This window comes from Megalobrama amblycephala, linkage group LG12, assembly GCF_018812025.1.
Source record: "Megalobrama amblycephala isolate DHTTF-2021 linkage group LG12, ASM1881202v1, whole genome shotgun sequence".
Lineage (NCBI taxonomy): Eukaryota > Metazoa > Chordata > Actinopteri > Cypriniformes > Xenocyprididae > Megalobrama > Megalobrama amblycephala.
In genome coordinates, this window is record NC_063055.1 from 25,293,293 (window position 1) to 25,312,023 (window position 18,731).

The 18,731-nt window shown below is 37.3% G+C and overlaps 1 protein-coding gene across 3 annotated transcripts in view; it reads left to right on the plus strand.

Moving 5' to 3' along the window:
• The window catches only part of celsr3 (cadherin, EGF LAG seven-pass G-type receptor 3), a 53,089-nt gene that overhangs the window by 17,843 nt on the left and 16,515 nt on the right, over positions 1–18,731 (plus strand). For all 3 annotated transcript variants that reach the window (XM_048209986.1, XM_048209985.1, XM_048209984.1), the window contains exons 4-15: positions 5,309–5,531; positions 8,038–8,153; positions 8,329–8,417; positions 8,595–8,752; positions 8,855–9,018; positions 9,761–9,886; positions 10,042–10,211; positions 10,973–11,158; positions 11,426–11,536; positions 12,691–12,859; positions 14,683–14,824; positions 15,745–15,865. In XM_048209986.1, coding sequence (XP_048065943.1) covers positions 5,309–5,531; positions 8,038–8,153; positions 8,329–8,417; positions 8,595–8,752; positions 8,855–9,018; positions 9,761–9,886; positions 10,042–10,211; positions 10,973–11,158; positions 11,426–11,536; positions 12,691–12,859; positions 14,683–14,824; positions 15,745–15,865 — 1,775 coding nt within the window. The remainder of the gene's footprint in view (positions 1–5,308; positions 5,532–8,037; positions 8,154–8,328; positions 8,418–8,594; positions 8,753–8,854; positions 9,019–9,760; positions 9,887–10,041; positions 10,212–10,972; positions 11,159–11,425; positions 11,537–12,690; positions 12,860–14,682; positions 14,825–15,744; positions 15,866–18,731) is intronic.

Sequence of the window (18,731 nt, forward strand, 5' to 3'; positions counted from 1 at the left end):
TATGTGAAAATAAGGTGGATACATACTGGTAATATAAGAAAGAAATAGACTTCAGTCAGTCTTGGAATTTTAAGAATCAGTATTGAGATTGTTCAAATGAATATCACACTTAATGGGAAAATCAATATTTTAACCCAGCCCTGGCCATGTGCATCTCCAACATTTCCAAATCCAGCTACTAGTTTTTCCAAAGAGGCACTCGAAAATTGTGCAGCAGCCTGCCAATTAAGCATTGCCAGTTTTCCATGCAGTATGCATCAGATGGCCAGTGAAGGGGTTGTGAGCGGTCCGTGGGCGCACCATCTGATGCTGAGACTAGACGCTGGGGCCTGGTGGTGGTACAGCACAACCGCTAACCAGTTTTTTTTTTTTTTTTTTCAGTGTATGTGTGTGGCCAGTGGGGTTAAACAGACCTAAACTCTGAGCAGTGAAGTCAGTCTGAAGTTAAATGAGCAACTCTCAGTAATACAAATGCTGCAGCATGAGAGAAAGTGAAAGAGAGAAAAAGAAATCCAACGGAAGGATGAAAGCAGGGGCAGATGCACGATCCCCCGAGGGCCGTACCATGTGTGTGGGGGTTGGGTAGAGAGGGTGGTTTAGCCCAAGAGAAGAAGAATAGCTTTGATGAATTAAACATCATTTGAACGAAGGGGAGAGAATACATTACCAAATATTCTAGATAGGTACAGGGGAGTGGAGCGAAGCAGAAAGAGAGAGGAAGAAAGAGGGTGAAGTGCTCTTAATAGTAAGGCAGGAAGTGAACAGCTGGAGAAAAGAGAGAGAGAGAGAGCACCAGACGCAAATATAAAAGGACAAAAGTATCTAGAGACTAAAGATAGAGAGACTAAAGATGGAGAGATATTTGCAAAGAGGGTTTTAGAGCCTTTCCTTGCTGGTTTTTAAGTGATTTAGAGTCAGCTGAGAATCAATGGAGATTTGTTTAAGTGTGCTGGTGTGTGTGAGAGCATGTGTGTGTACTTAAAAGCTCACGTTTTGTCCATGTCTAGATAACTGCACTTGAATGCTCTATGCGTTTATGTAGGTGAATATCTCTTTGTGCTGTCATTTGTATATGTTGTGGATATGTAAAGACAATTCTGTTTTTCTTTGTTTTTGGACTTTAAGATGAACTTTTATACCTCATTGTAAACTGTGAGAATGTGTTTGTATTTCTGAGTTTGAACATGTACATGTTGTTTGTTGTGTGTGTGTGTGTGTGTATGTGTGTGTGTTTCTGTCAGTTCTGGTTGAGGAGTTTAAAGAAATTGCTGTTGGTCTGTGTGTCAGTAAGTGCTCTGAGAGCAGGAGCAGTCAGTGTGAAATGCGTTCTCAGAATTGCTTGTTTTCATGTCAGTCCATATGGTTTAACTAGAGTCAGGGGTGTAGAAACACTGCGAAAAGGGAATTGGGGAACATGTTAAATAATAATAAAACATTCTAAAAGCAATTTAATTAAATTCTTATGATATATCTTACAATATTGGAACACTTTATTATACATTCAATGTAACAACATCTGCAAAGTTACAATGCTCAAAATCAATGGAAAGGGAAATATTTTCTTTTAAAGAAATCGCTTTTTAAGGACTACAACAAACAGCTGGTAGGGAGTTGAATCAACTCCACAGCAACTACATAAATTTATCCACTAACCATTCAGAAACGTCCAGATGCATTCTAAAAGTTGTAACTTCTTCCTGAGTCTCTCCATCAGCGTCCGACTCCGGTTTGAACAATGTAAGGCTGAACACTGTTACTGACAATCATCATTTTTGCTGCGTGAGATTCTCCAGCTTTGTTGTTGTTGAGCAACCAAAGCGCAAGCTGTTAAAGCTCCGCCCTCTTCTGGAAAGGGGGCCAGGAGCAGCAGCTCATTTGCATTTAAAGGAACACACACAAAAACGGCATGTTTTGCTCACACCGAAATAGAGGCAAATTTGACAAGCTATAATAAATGATCTGTGGGGTATTTTGAACTGAAACTTCACAGACACATTCTGGGACACCAGAGACTTATATTAGATTTTGTAAAAGGGGCATAATTGGTGCCCTTTAAAGGTAAAACCTATGCAGTCTCTCATACAGACAGATAGATAAATGGATAGATTATTATGTAAGGGTGACTGTGTGGTTGTGATGGCATTTTTAGGCAGTTGCTAGGGCAGGAGTCTCAAACTCAAATTGGCGGGGGGCCATTTCTGTGATTGACACCTCATAGGAGGGCCATATTAACATTCAAGCGCAAGAAAGCGCAAAATTTCAGAAAATTTACTTTCCTTTGCATTATTTCTCATTTACTTCAAATTTCATTAGGCCCACTAAAAAATATTATACCTATACTATAAATATTTTATTTACCATACTAAATGTAAACAGCAGTGTCTCTCTCATTGTTACAGAGTGTAATATAATTATATAATACTATTACTAATATAATACTACTTATGATACTACTAATATACTAATATAATGCTACTAATATACTAATATAATACTAGGCCTACAAATATAATACTATTAATTGCAATAGTCTGGTGCAACTTCTCACATCCAACAAGGTGCATGGAATAAAAAAATTAGTAATTAGGAACAAAACCAGCAACACTTGTGGCGTGGAGGGGTCAGAAATAAACAAAAAACTGGAGCTATCAACTTTATTTTGCCAAAAAATAAAAATCTCTCATTGTTACATACATTATTAGTTTTTAACATTTACACAGCTGAGACACAATTGTCCAAGATGCCGTTTGAGCATCGGTAACGTTTAATGGCTGCATCGGACGTGTTTCGGTGGTTTAAATCGACGCTCGTGATTTAAAGTCGAGTGCTTTTACTGTAATTTAGGCAAGCGCGCTCATAATAGAAGCGACGCGGTTGAGAGCGCGGCTCATGGTTGCATAGCAACGACAGACGCCACTGGAGCGAAAGCGCTTTGGAAAGAAGGAGAATGCGGCGCGGCCGCTTATGTGACGCGATATGTGAATGCCCTCATAGAACGGCGACTTTTTCTTTGCATATCAGACCGGTAGCAACTAGTGAATAATAATAATAATAATAATTTAGCGGGCCGGATTATGTTTTATTTTTGAGATCAGTTGCGGGCCGGGTAGAGGGGGAGGGCGGGTCGTAAATGGCCCGCGGGCCGGCAGTTTGAGACCACTGTGCTAGGGCATTTTGGATGATTGCTAGGGAGTTGCTATGCACTTGCTAGAGTGTTTTGGTTGCTACTGTAGGTAAAAGCTGTCATTTCTAGGGTGTTGCTAGGCAGTTCCTACAGGGTATTTTGGTGGTGAGAAGAGTGCAGACATTTTAGTTGTTGACTAGCAAATTATTAAAATTCATTTACTTACTAATATTTATATAGGCCATAGCAACAACTTATATTACTTGATTTAATGTTAAATACTGAATATACGGTTTCCTCTTTTATAAAATATATTTATCATAAAATATAAAATATATATATTTTTAAGTTTAGTTTGTGGAAAAAATTCAGTTTAGTTGGTGTTCAGAGGCCTGTGGCCCTCTTATATATTTTTATTCTGGGCATTGTGACTTATTTTATATTGGCTTTTGAAAATTCAGTACCTTCAAGAGGAATGTGTGCTCAAATCCTTTTCCCTTTGCAGGCGATATGTTTGTAAGCTATGATGAATATGCTAATTCCTCTTGTTGAATATGCAGAGAACTCTAAGTAGCCAGTAGGATAAAGTCTGGACTGAGCTTACTTAAATCTGCAAGTCTTGTGGGTTTTGGTGTTTTTTGTTTTTTTAATGTGTGTGTGTGTGTGGCTGGTTTTTATTCATAGTGAGCATTTACTATAGTGTAAACATTAATGTTTTGTTTGGATGTGGTGTGTGGTGTCTGTCCATATGTGTGTCCTAAGGCATTTTGTATGTGTGTGTATTTCTGTGGTGGGTCAAAGTTTGAAGTGCTTTTAAAGGCAGTATTTTCATACTCCCACTAAAGGGAGACTGAGATGTCTACATGTGTGTCTGTGCCAGAGGTTTGGACACGCATGCACATTAATGTGCTTTATTTAACAAGTGCCAAAGGCTCACCAACACAATGCTGGAATATCACAGTGCCAGAATCTGGCTCACATTTGGCTCAGAATCATAAAGCCTAAGGGCATCTGCTGATGTTTCAAAACCCAAACAACAAGCTGCTTTATTTAGGAGTGTGTGTGTGTGTGTGTGTTTGTCTGTTATTGGTCCATTGGGGCTTTCCTGTCTACAGGTTTTTACAGAGTTTCTACACGTGTATGTGTGTGTGCGCGTAAACTAGACCCCTGCTGATGCAGTGATGGTACAATTGATTAATTATCAAATGTTTCTTACAGACTGATTAAAATACAGTGACTTTAATGTTCAGCTTTTCATATTCTACATAAAGCTGTGAGAAATGATTCTTGGATCAAGTAAAAATCGATCTCTGAAAAAAATGTTAATGTGGTTTAGTCCCATTCACTCCCTATTCCCAACATGCACTAGGCCATTAATAATTATTAGGGTTTCATTTTGGAGTGTTTGCCAGTTTTATTTACATTTTGTTGTCACATTTGGTGTCATTTTGTTCCACCTGTAAAATCAGATCTGAATGTGAGGGGCGGGTTTTAACCCGACAAAATGATCGAAGAAGTCCGTCATCAAGCTATGACTTTTTTGAGATTTATTTTTGGTGTTTTTACCCTTTTACGAGCTCAAAAAATGTAACAATAAACAAAATAATAAAATCATTCACAACAAGATATAACAAATGTATGTTACACAATAATATAGATTTAGAAAAAAGATTCCATAGAATCTTTATTTAACTTAATAAATAATTTAAAATTTCATCAAAATAGGTGATTGTTAAAAAATGACAACATGACATTTTAGGTTTAGTCAAAGTATTTACTCAAAAATAAGGATGCCTGTTATTAAAATTCTGGCCAGTACCAATAAGCCATTAATTATTTGTATGCTACGGCCAATAACTGATACATGTAAATGGACAAAACTAAAATTTTAAAGTATTTTCTGTAAATACAAAAACGGTAAAAACTAAAATCAATAATTTTAAATGCTACAAGTGAATATACATTATAATGTACAAAAAATTGATATTTCTTGAGATTTACTTAAGATTACATTTAACAGTGTTATTAAATTATTAGGTTTTTTAAAATTCTTTAAAATATCAGCATCTAATTTCAAAGACCAGCACCTAAAGATCAGTCAAATTTAATTGAATAAGTATCAATGTGTGCATGTGTATATTTCATGTGTTTTAAATTTCTCGTTTTCTCTGTCTGTCGTCTCAGGCGAGCGTTGTGAGTTTGACCGGCGCGGTGGCCGGTGTGTTGCAGGCGTTTGTCGTAACGGTGGTACATGCCGTGAGCTCTCCGGAGGGGGATTCAGGTGTGAGTGTCCTGCAGGAGGTTATGAGAAGCCCTACTGCTCTGTCACCACCAGATCCTTCCCGCCAAAATCATTCATGATGTTCAGGGGACTCCGTCAACGATTCCACCTCTCCATCTCTCTCTCGTGAGTACATACATGGACACACCTGTTACGTAATGTCCAAAACTATGACAGAAATAACCAAAATTTCTCTTTTGGAGTAGTATAATTTTTTTCTGAGATAGGAGAAATTATTTTAAAATAGTAAAAATGTAAAATATTACACACTCCACTTTGAAATATTATACAGTATTAATTTATCATAAATCTTATTTTCCTTCCTGTAATCTGTTTCTTTCATTCTCTCCTCTCTCTTTCATGCTCTGTTCATGAGAAAAGCTCCTTAGCACTCTTCTTTCATCCTGTTTTTTCTTTTTTTTTCTGCTTTCCCTTGTGAGTGTTATTTTCTGGTCATGTGTTTGATGTGATTGGTCAGGGTTTGGTTGCTGTGGCACAGAGGTAATATAATGGTTGTTTGTTATAATCTCCAGGGTGACTAAAACAGAGCTATTTTATTCATTAACATGGTCAAATATCAACACATCCAGAAAGGGCACAACCTTCTCTCATCTCCCTAGACACGCCAGAATATTAAATCCTTCTCATTTTATCTCCCTCTCGGTTAAAGTCTTGCCTCTCTGCACTGAAAGATAACCATTGTGTTACAGTGTGCAGTTTACCAACTGGCCATGTCCTATAAAAACTCTTTTAAATCTAAAAGTCTTTGCTCAGGAGAGCGTAAACAGGGTCCATCTCTCTCACAACTCAGGCCCTTTGTCAGCATTTTGTCTGGACCAAACTAGTGCATTTGTGAATCTTTTTGCTTTCCAGAGAGGACATCCAGATGCGTGTCAGCTAGAAATGTATGTACCAAAAAGAGAGATTATTATTTTGGCTTTCATTTGGCAATTTAGTAGCAATAAAATTGCAAATTCAAATAATAATTTATCATTTTATTTATTTATCAGTCAGAGAGTTTTACCTTATCATTAATTAATTTTATTTATTTATTGTTAAAAGTTTTTTTTATTAATAATTAATAATTTTATTTTATTTATTAATATTTTGCATCAGTTTTGTTTTAGTTAAAATTTTTGTCATTTTTAATACTTTTTAAAATTATGTCTATATCATTTTTATTACTTTTTTATTCCAGTTTTAGTTATTTTAGTTCATCAGTTTAAACAAAATGAAAATGAAAAATGTTGCTTTGGCAACTAGCCGAAATAAAATAACTTTAAGTAAAATAACTTTTTATTTCAAGTAATGGAAAAGTTTTTTTTATGGTTTTAGTTAAAGGTGCCATCGAACGTTTTTTTTAAAAGATGTAATATAAGTCTAAGGTGTCCCCTGAATGTGTCTGTGAAGTTGCAGCTCAAAATACCCCATAGATTTTTTTAATAATTTTTTTTAACTGCCTATTTTGAGGCATAATTAGAAATGCGCTGATTCAGGCTGCGGCCCCTTTAATTGCTCGCGCTCTCCACCCCCTCCCGACCTCTCGATTCTATCATTGCATAAACAAAGTTCACACAGCTAATATAACCCTCAAAATGGATCTTTACAAAGTGTTCGTCATGCAGCATGTCTAATCACGCGAGTATGTTATTTATTTGGATGTTTACATTTGATTCTGAATGAGTTTGAGGCTGTGCTCCGTGGCTAATGGCTAACATTACACACTGTTGGAGAGATTTATAAAGAATGAAGTTGTGTTTATGAATTATACAGACTGCAAGTGTTTAAAAAATGAAAATAATGACAGTCTTGTCTCTGTGAATACAGTACGAAACAATGGTAACTTTAACCACATTTAACAGTACATTAGCAACATGCTAAAGAAACATTTAGAAAGACAATTTACAAATATCACTAAAAATATCATGTTATCATGGATCATGTCAGTTATTATTGCTCCATCTGCCATTTTTCGCTATTGTCCTTGCTTGCTTACCTAGTCTGATGATTCAGCTGTGCACAGATCCAGACGTTAATACTGGCTGCCCTTGTGTAATGCCTTGAACATGAGCTGGCATATGCAAATATTGGGGGCGTACACCCCGACTGTTACGTAACAGTCGGTGTTATGTTGAGATTCGCCTGTTCTTCAGAGGTCTTTTAAACAAATGAAATTTATATAAGAAGGAGGAAACAATGGAGTTTGAGACTCACTGTATGTCATTTCCATGTACTGAACTCTTGTTATTTAACTATGCCGAGGTAAATTCAATTTTCAGTTCGATGGCACCTTTAACTATAATAACCCTGGTTCAGAGTGCATAATGTAATAAAAAAAATACATGAGTAATAGCTTTCTCTACAGAAATGCGATGTAAACTTGTAATAACCTTTCAACATTGCTCTAAATGTGCACACTTTTTGGCTTTGAAAGTTCTAATAGATATTGTTTGCTGATCCCCCTGCCATGAAAACTTCCCATGTTGACCAGAAATTGAGTTAAATTCATTTAGAGATCACATTCTGCTGAGTGTACTTTTAAGACAATTTGTGGGCATTACATTATTACACTCTAAATGGACCAGTGCTGAGTCATCCCAGATCTTTGATGAGCTTTAAATGTGTTTTGTAGGTTTGCTTCATTGGAAAGTAATGGTTTGCTCTTCTACAATGGCCGGTTTAATGAGAAGCACGACTTCCTTGCTTTGGAGATACTGGACGGACAAATGGTTCTTAAATACTCCACAGGTAAAGAAGAGTGAATGTGTGTGTTCAGAGTTTTATATACTCATCTATGGTCCTAATTTTGGATTACAATGAAACACGAAAGGGTTAATATAATTCTGTTTTATGTTGTGGTGTGAATTTTGTCAGTTTGTCTCTGTAACATCTACTTCTGATCTCTGTGTGACCTTTGCCACAGGTGAGTCATCTACTCAGGTGAGTCCATACCTGCCTGGTGGAGTGAGTGATGGCAACTGGCACACTGTTCACATCCATTACTACAACAAGGTGAGAAAGTGCTCCGAAGAAGCAGAATTTTCATTTTTGGGTGGACTGTTCCTTTAAATAATAATTATTCTTCTGTTACTATGGACTTTTTTTTACTATGAAACTTTTAGCATTTTCTGTGTATTTGGAATGAAGTTGTGTGCTTGGTGTTACTATAACATTTGTGTGTGTATCCAGCCAAAGCGAAGTGTGAGCGGTGAGGTTCAGGGTCCATCCGATGAGAAGGTCGCTGTCTTGAGTGTAGATGACTGTGATACGGCCGTTTCTCTGAGGTTTGGCGCTCAGCTCGGCAACTACAGCTGTGCTGCACAGGGGAGACAGACCAGCAGCAAGAAGTGAGCATGCACAAACTCACATACACATTTATATGTACATGTTGGTTTTGCTCAGGAAAACACATTTAGCATCTCTCTCATTCTCATTCTCTTTTCTCACAGGTCTTTGGATCTGACTGGCCCGTTGTTTTTGGGTGGAGTTCCTAACCTGCCTGAGAATTTCCCATTTGGTACAAGAGAATTTATTGGCTGCATGAAAGATCTGCACATTGATAACAGACCAGTGGACATGGCAGGATTCATTGCTAATAATGGCACTTTACCTGGTGCGTGTGCGTTACAATGTGATGATAGTGATGTTCTGTATCTCTGTAATGACATCAACATACACTACTGTTCAAATGTTTGGGGATAGTATAAGAACTTTGAATTTGAAAGAAATTAATACTTTAATTCTGCAGTTATGCATTAAATTGATCAAAAATGACAGTAAAGAAAAAAAAAACATATATATTTAAAATAAATGATGTTCTTTTGATCTTTCTATTTGAAGAAACCTGAAAAAAACAATTCTTAAGGTTTCCACAAAAGTATTAAGCAGCACAACTGTTATTACCATTCATAATAATAAGAAATTTTTCTTGAGCAGCAAATCAGCATATTAGAATGATTTCTGAAGGATCATGTGACACTGAAGACTGGAGTAATGATGCTGAAAATTTGGCTTTGCCATCACAGGAATAAATTACATCTTAAAAATCTTAAAATAGAAATGTTATTTTGAAATTGTAATAATATTTCATAATGTTACTGTTTTAACTGTATTTTTGATCAAATAAATGCAGCCTTGGTGAGCATAAGAGACTTCTTTCAAAAACATTAACAATCTCACCATCCCCAAACCTTTGTACGGTAGTGTATACTTCCTCTTGTGGTTATTTTTGGCCTGTTATTGTCTGCTGTCATGGTGATTGTGCTGTAACTGTCTTTTTCATGGTGATTGTGCTGTAACTGTCTTTTTCTGTGATTGGCTGCAGCATTTGTGGTGTAATGCTCTGTCTTTATTAGGTTGCAGCGCCAAACTGCCTTTCTGCAAATCAAACCCATGCCAGAATGGCGGCACTTGTCGGGTGAGCTGGGAGACCTTCTCCTGTGACTGCCCTGTTGGATTTGGAGGGAAAGACTGCAGCTTAGGTGAGACCTACATAATTGTACAAAAACAAGAATAAAATATTGCTCTATTGATCTTTAAGTTAATCTTAAACCAGGATGCCAGTATCAAACAGGAACTATTACTAAATGTTAATGTCATTGCTGATGATGGTATTGTTGGAATGATTCTTCCACAGTGATGTCCCATCCCCATCGTTTCCTTGGAAACAGTGCGCTGTGGTGGGACCTTAAGAATGAAGTCACCATCAACACACCCTGGTACATGGGGTTAGTGTTCCGCACCAGATCAAAAGAGGGGGTTCTCCTGCAGGCTCAAGCTGGACAGTACACCAACTTGATCTTTCAGGTATACTCACTTATAGAAATGCTTGCAGAATTGCACTGAATTTTTTTCCCCAGCAGCCAATAAAGTGATATGTTTGGCCACCAAACATGTTTTAATTTTGATATTAAATTCATTTTTAAGTTTACATTTACGTATTTAAATTTTATTTTGTTTTTATTTAAATTTTAATAAAATTTAATATCAAATTTTACTGAAATAACCCAACTGTCGTAACTGGTATTTTAACAGAAATGTTGTAGATTCACATTAAATAATCTAATTGGCCCTCTTTATTTTATTACAATTGTAGCAGTAGTTTCTTAATGTGTTTAGCTACTATTTTTCATAAGAATTTCATTTTAATTTAAATAAAACAATGGAAGAAATATTCATTAAAGGCAAGTACTAAGTAAAATCAAAGGACTGAATCCTCCATGAATTATGAACCAAGCTTTTCCTCCTGTGTAAAAGCTGTAGTATTGTGATGCTTTCTGGCAATAAGGAAAAATCTGGCTTTGTTTGTCTTATTCCAAGAAATGTAAATATTCATTAAGAGCCTGATGAAAGGAAAACATTATCTGTTTTGGGGTAGGAAACAAACATTTCCACTAGAAGCGCAGAGTTAATTAAATAAAATTAGCTTGACTTCCCATAGCACTTTGAAGTAGACAATTCTGCGTCAAACTCCAAAGGCTCCAGATGCTTAGCTGATCAAATATAACTCTCATATCCTATGCAATCAATAAATTAAATTGAGAAATTGAGTATGTGTCTGATTCCAGGTGGTTTCTGGTCAATTGGTGTTTTCGGTGGCACGGGGTTCGACTCGGCCGGTCAGATTGAGACTGGATCAGGTTCAGGTGTGTGATGGACACTGGCATGACCTACAGCTCGAGCTCCGTGATGTCAGGAGCGGGAGAGAGACTCGATATATTGCAACAGTACGACTGGACTTTGGACTGTATCAGGTACACACACTCACACACAAACACATACACCCACACATAAGTGGTCCTCTAACCTCTATTATGTCGCTGACTCATTGTTATAATCCCATGTTGTAATCCATAATCTGGAATTCTGGAATATCAGATCCTAATCTTTGTGGATTAAACTACAAATCAGACACAGGTCACTGGTCTAGTGATTAAACACTGAAATACATGCAGTATAACTTAAATGGACTAATTTAATCTCACTTTCTTTCCATCTCTTCAAATCTCTCTCTGTCTCAGGGAACAGTCATTGTTGGGAATGAGATTAATGGTGTAAAGGTGAAGCACCTGCATGTGGGTGGAGTTTTAGGGTCAGGAGAGGTGCAAAATGGGATACGTGGCTGTATTCAGGTTGGTTTTTGTAACTTTCAGTGATTTTTGCAGTCTGTTGTTTCTGTAATAAACTGATACTTAGGCTTACTTTGTGGGTGATACTGGTGGGACATGTCCCCACCACTTTTTTGCCAGGGTCGATATTGTCCTCACCACTTTTTGAAACATCTTGCAGTACAGATGTATCTAATATCTGTTTTTAATGAGAAAAGAAAACTATATGAAGGCGAATGAGAACCCAGAACCTCTGGCACGCTTAACAAAAGTTCTACCACCAGACCATTAGAACTCACAATCACTAATGGCAGATCTATGCATTTATTCTCTAACGTGGAGAATCTCGAGACTAACAACATATTATTAATATAGTTGATAAAATGAGTTCTATGTCATTAAATTAACCTCAATGTACTATTGAAATTGATTTCTGGACATCATAATGTTGTTTTTTGGACACACACACACACATTCCTGTCCCACCCACTTTTAAAAACAAAGTTATGCCACTAACTTGATATAACCTAAACTGTGCTCACCGCACTTCTACTTCTGCAGCTTTCTTTAATGTATGAATTATTGGTGGTTATCAATTCCTAATGGGGCATTCATTTTTAACAAGCTGACAATTAGTTGAATAATTAATGAGAACTTAGAGAACAGAGATAATATAAAAGTTCCTTCAGATGTGCAGTCAGCAAATCATTTACCAAGTAGATTCACATTTATAGTCGTTATTATAATTATTGTTATTTTATTGGAAACTAAGGACATTTTATTAATTAATTTTATTAATTTTATTAATTGATTATTTATTTAGCTAATGTCAAAGGTGAAGTGTGTAACACTACCTGTGATCTATTTGATCAAAAATGCAGTAAAATCTCTAGAATTGTGAAATATTATTACATTTTATTATATATCTGTGATATAAAATATGAATTTTCAGCAGTCATTACTTCAATCTTCAGTTTTACATGATCGCTCAGAAATTTTTCTAATATGCTGATCTTATTATCAATGTTGTAAACAGTATTTTTTGTGGAAAATCATTATATGTTTTTTTTTTCCCGGCATCTTTGATGAATAGAAAGTTCAAAAGAACAGCATTTATTTGAAATAAAAATCTTTTGTTAAAATTATAAAGGTCTTTACTTTTGCTTTTGATCAATCAGGGGGTGCGGTTGGGGGTGCGTCCTGATTCCCCTGCATTGCCCCGCCCTTCCAGAACCATCAAAGTGGAGACTGGCTGTAATGTTGGCAACCCGTGTAACTCCTCCCCTTGTCCCGCCCACAGCCAATGCGCCGATGAATGGGATCGACACACCTGTGTTTGTGAACCAGGTATGATATGAGATATAATCGTTGGATGCAAAACATACAGAATGAAAATGTTTTGTTAATTAATTTTTTCATTACAATTTATATACCCAGCATTAGAATTTGATCTTAAATTTACAGAATTGTACTTTTTTGTTTTAAATCAATCATTTTATTTCCAGGTTTAAGTTTTTGAATCCCAGATTTTCAATGCGGTGTTAGACGCCTGCATATATGTACTGTACTAGTAATACATTGAGCATGTCAGTAGTTTCAAAGCTAACAGTCTGATAGTTCACCCACACAGAGTAAAAGACACATTTACAAATTCTGCCTGTGTTTGTATGAGCTCCCATCATGTCTAAATGAAGATACAGACTCGTTCACTTCATTACCATGCCGTTAGAGTTGCATCAGCCCAGTGTTATTAATAGTGCTGTGCAGAAAGAGAAATCAAAGACTCCCCTCATAAACTCTGAATTAATTTTTCAGACCCCCTCCTGGTAGAGTAAACCCACACACACACACACACACATGCACAGACATAAACAGTGCATAAGAGACGAGTGCCTAAATTTAAGAACAGCAATATCTCTCTCCTTCTTGCCCTGTTGTTTGTTAGATTCCCATACATAATTTTACATTTTTAATACGTCTCTACTGCAGCGTGCTAGTTGAATGAATGTTAAATAAAGTCACTTTTTCTCAGGGCTTTATTGAAATCCTGTACTGACTTCCATATCATTCAAAGCAGTGGAAAGCTTTACCAGAAGAGCATATGGTTACATTACTGCATTCCATTTCTGATTAGTGAGCTTCATTTGTCTTAATAGGGTTTGCGCACACTTCTATAGAGTAGTCCAAACATCTCTCTGCTTAAAGAAAGAGAGAGAAAGGGGGTTATTGTGTCTTTTGATCACTTGTCGTGCAGATGGAGGCTTTTCTATATGACTCTGATGAAGATGAGATCAAGGCTGTGCTGTTTTATGTGTTGTTTTGAGTCGAGATTGAAATACTTTCTGTTCATTCCGTTCCTGTATGTTTTATGCTGTAAATTCAATAACTATGTATGTGAAGGTTTTTTTCCTCATATATATTTAGTTTTTATGGATTTCATTGGGGCATATGTATCATTTTCTTAACTATCTAGGATGGATTTCATAATGTTTATTGCATTTTTCTTCCCCTGATATTCACTTATAATGTTAGTCATGTTTTATTTAAATTTTTGAATTTTTAAACAGGCGTTTTTTGCAGATGTGCCTTTAAGCCACGTAAAATGAGTAACAGCATAAGCTGAGGGTTTGCTGTCGGATCCAATATATTTGGCACTGCCTCATCCTGCATTACGTTGTTGTATGTTCAAAAAACACTTCACTCTGAAGCATGTTGCTCATACTGTCAAGGTTGAGTTGATGTGATCAGTCATAAAGTTGTGCAACGAGTAATTCTTTTGCAGTTTACTTTCAATGAATGATCTTCTGAGCTCTTGACAGTATGTTTTCATTTTTTTATCTCAAAAGGTCAAACAGAAAATTTGTTATGATATAATGACACATTTTAAAGACATTCTGGTATACAAACACCGAAACAGTCTCTCCATCTGCATTAACTGGTCAAACAGATAGTCCCACCCCAAACTCACGCCATTGGTTGATCCAACTGATAGCAGTCCCAGCTATCATACTTTACAGTGAAAGAAATATATGAATAGCTTACTTACAGTGTCTCTGCATATTAATCTGAGAAAGTACTTTAACAAAAAAAAATATTGCACTCTTAATCTTTAAATATCAGTGTATATACTTGAGGATTGCGTTGTAACAGTTTACTATTATCAAATACAGGATTCTATGGTAAAAGCTGTATGGATGCATGTCAGCTTAACCCATGCGAGAATCAAGCAAAGTGCCACAGGAAGCCCAGCTCCTCTCATGGCTATATCTGTGACTGTGAGGACAGTCACTACGGACAGTACTGCCAACACAGGTACATTTTCATACACACCACAATCATGCGCAATTACACGAGTACAAATACACGCTACATTGTTCATTACATGCACTTAAAAAAAATGTAATTTTTTTCTTAAACATTGTTTTTGTCCTGTTTCCCAGTAACAATATCCAAACATACTCAAAACAAGATAAATATAGTCAAAAAGAAATTTTAGTGCTGTTTATACTGCAAAAAATGCCAATAGGCTAATAAAAATAAATTTACTTCAAGATATATTTTCTGAAAACTAATCTTTTATCTTAACAGTTTTGCTTTTCAAGAAAATGTAACTTTATTATAAGGCTGATTTTGATGGGAAACGAGAAAAATACTGAAAAAGGATTTCTGCTGTGTACTGTACCTCCTCTGTCCTATAGCCCAGTTAGTCTAATAAATATCTCTAATAAATTGACAAGCAAATGTACCAGTAAGATAATCAGCGATATATGGGCAAAGACTTTATTGATGCATTCAGGTTTATGGCTGAATTTGTGTGTGTGTGTGAGTTTTTTTTTTTTTTTTTTTTTTGTCACACTAATCCAGCGTTCAAGCTTATCCAAAAGGCTGGATGTGTATGGCGGGTAGGTTTGTGTTCATGTTAATGATGCATTAGTTCTGCTTAGCCACATGTGTGCGTGTGTGCTTAAGGTTTGCTGCCTTTGAACGGATGAAAGTAGACTTAAGTTTGCCGACAGACTGTGACTCATGTGACCCTAAATCAACCCCTACCTCAAACACACGCACACGCTCAGCCAAATCCTTCAAAACAGCGGCAATCTCATCTGCTCTCTTTTATCTGTCGGCTCCATCTCTCTCTCTCTCTCTCTCTCTATCATGCTGGCTCACTCTCTGTGTCAGATCTGCCCTAGATACATAGGTATTTGATCAAATCTAACTGCATCTGTTTGTAGGATCGAGCAGCAATGTCCTCGCGGGTGGTGGGGCAGCCCGACATGTGGACCCTGCCACTGTGAAGCAAGTAAAGGCTTTGACACAGACTGCAATAAGACCACTGGACACTGCCACTGCAAGGTATACACAACTGAATAGTTTACCTAAAAAATAGGTAGTCTTGTACCTGTGTGTGCAGACGCAGCAGCACACACACCACTAATGGATTCATCTCCCTAAACCAAAGACCTTTAATCCAGATTTTTGGCCCTAATTTGTAATCTTAGATTCTGACTGTTTTCTAACCTGTTTGGTGTGAACTACAGCAATAATTTAAGAAAATATGTCTACTAGCTTAGATTCCTAAACCCTTTTAGAGTTTCTATAACCTGAGACCAGGCATGCACAAGACTACTCTCTATACAGTATCTCACAGAAGTGAGTACACCCCTCACAGTTTTGTAAATATTTTATTATATATTTTCATGTGACAACACTGACGAAATGACACTTTGCTACAATGTAAAGTAGTGAGTGTACAGCTTGTATAACAGTGTAAATTTTTCTCTCCCTGGTGTCATGTGACTCGCTAGTGTTACAAGGTCTCAGGTGTGAATGGGGAGCAGGTGTGTTAAATTTGGTGTTATCACTCTCACTCTCTCATAATGGTCACTGGAAGTTCAACATGGCACCTCATGGCAAAGAACTCTCTGAGGATCTGAAAAAAAGAATTGTTGCTCTACATAAAGATGTCGTAGGCTATAAGAAGTTTGAAAACTGAAACTGAGCTGCAGCCTGGTGGCCATGACCATACAGCGGTTTAACAGGACAGGTTCCACTCAGAACAGGCCTCGCCATGGTCGACCAAAGAACTTGAGTGCACATGCTCAGCGTCATATCCAGAGGTTGTGTTTGGGAAATAGACGTATGAGTGCTGCCAGCATTGCTGCAGAGGTTGAAGGGGTGGGGGGGTCAGCCTGTCAGTGCTCAGACCATACGCCGGACACTGCATCAAATTGGTCTGCATGGCTGTCATCCCAGAAGGAAGCCTCTTCTAAAGATGATGCACAAGAAAGCCCGCAAACAGGTTGCTGAAGACAAGCAAACTAAGGTCATGGATTAGGAGTACAAAGACAAGTGTGTCTTGCCTACAGTCAAGCATGGTGGTGGGAGTGTCATGGTCTGGGGCTGCATGAGTGCTGCCGGCACTGGGGAGCTACAATTGATTGAGGGAACCATGAATACCAACATGTACTGTGACATACTGAAGCAGAGCATGATCCCCTCCCTTCAGAGACTGGGACGCAGGGCAGTATTACAACATGATAACGACCCCAAACACACCTCCAAGACGACCACTGCCCTACTAAAGAAGCTGAGGGTACCTAAACCCTATTGAGTCAAGTCAAGTCACCTTTATTTATATAGCGCTTTTTACAATGCAGATTGTATCAAAGCAGCTTTACATTGATAACCGGTACATAATTTTTGCTGCACAGCAGCTCTTCAAGAATAGTGTCAATGCAGGCAGACCAAAGCACTGTTGAATAAATGTCAAGAATACTGTTGAATATCAAATGTCAAGTCAAATGTCAAGTGTCCCCAACTAAGCAAGCCAAAGGTGACAGCAGCAAGGAACCCAAACTCCAACGGGTGATATCAGGTGGCAAACAAGTGGCAAATAGGTGTTAAAATAGAGGAAAAACAACCTTGGGAGAAACCAGGCTTAGTCGGGGGGCCAGTTCTCCTCTGGGCATCTGTGGGGCATCCTCAAATGGAAGGTGGAGGAGCGCAAGGTCTCTAACATCCACCAACTCTGTGATGTCATCATGGAGGAGTGGAAGAGGACTCCAGTGGGAACCTGTGAAGCTCTGGTGAACTCCATGCCCAAGAGGGTTAAGGCAGTGCTGGAAAATAATGGTGGCCATACAAAATATTGACACTTTGGGCCCAATTTGGACATTTTCACTTAGGGGTGTACTCACTTTTGTGGCCAGCGGTTTAGACATTAATGGCTGTGTGTTGAGTTATTTTGAGGGGACAGCAACTTTACACTGTTATACAAGCTGTACACTCACTACTTTACATTGTAGCAAAGTGTCATTTCTTCAGTGATGTCACATGAAAAGATATAATAAAATATTTACAAAAATGTGAGGGGTTTACTCACTTCTGTGAGATACTGTACATGCCATAAGAACTCAATGCTATACTTTCTCAGGATCAGCTGTCACTGACGTGAAAACCGTTCCAACAACCAGCAGCTTCATAAACATGCTGAGCGTTATGCTCCTCTGAGAACACTTGTTCCTGTCCTTCTCAGTGTTTCAGGGGAGTGAAAACAGACTTTCTCAGGATCAGCCTGTGGTGAACCTACAATGTATATTTTTGCAGTTAAAAACACAGTTTACAGTTTTTACAATTGTTTTTTTTTTTTTTTTTCGCAATTTGCAATTTGCATTACAAAATAATAGGGAAATAACTGGGAATTAAAAATATTGCAATGCAGATGCAATATTGCAGATCTTCAGTTGCCTGCACAAGCGCCACAGCTTTAAATTGCAGTCATAATTTGGATGTCTACAGCTATAGAAATGGCCTGTGTTAGGTTACTTCCTCTCACTAGCTGCATGTTCTTATGTACAGTATATACAGTTAAAACCTTACAGTTTTATTCTCTTAATAGGACCACTGGTTATAGTCAAAAACAAACATGTATTTTAAACACATACAGTACTTTTGAGTTGGTACTATTTTTAGGAGTAAATGCCTACTATATACAGTATAGCTGGTCAGGGAAGTGTTAATTAGTTTGTGTGTGCGTTTAAGTGTAATTAAGAGATTAGAGATGTGTGTTCTTCACTCTGGGGTGCTATAATAAAGCATTACTTACCCTCACACTGTACTGCATCAGGCTTTTCATTATCCGTATATTACACTCCAATCCCAAAGGAAAACATGAACACACACAATCATATAAGGCTTTGGAAATATACAGTTAAATGGT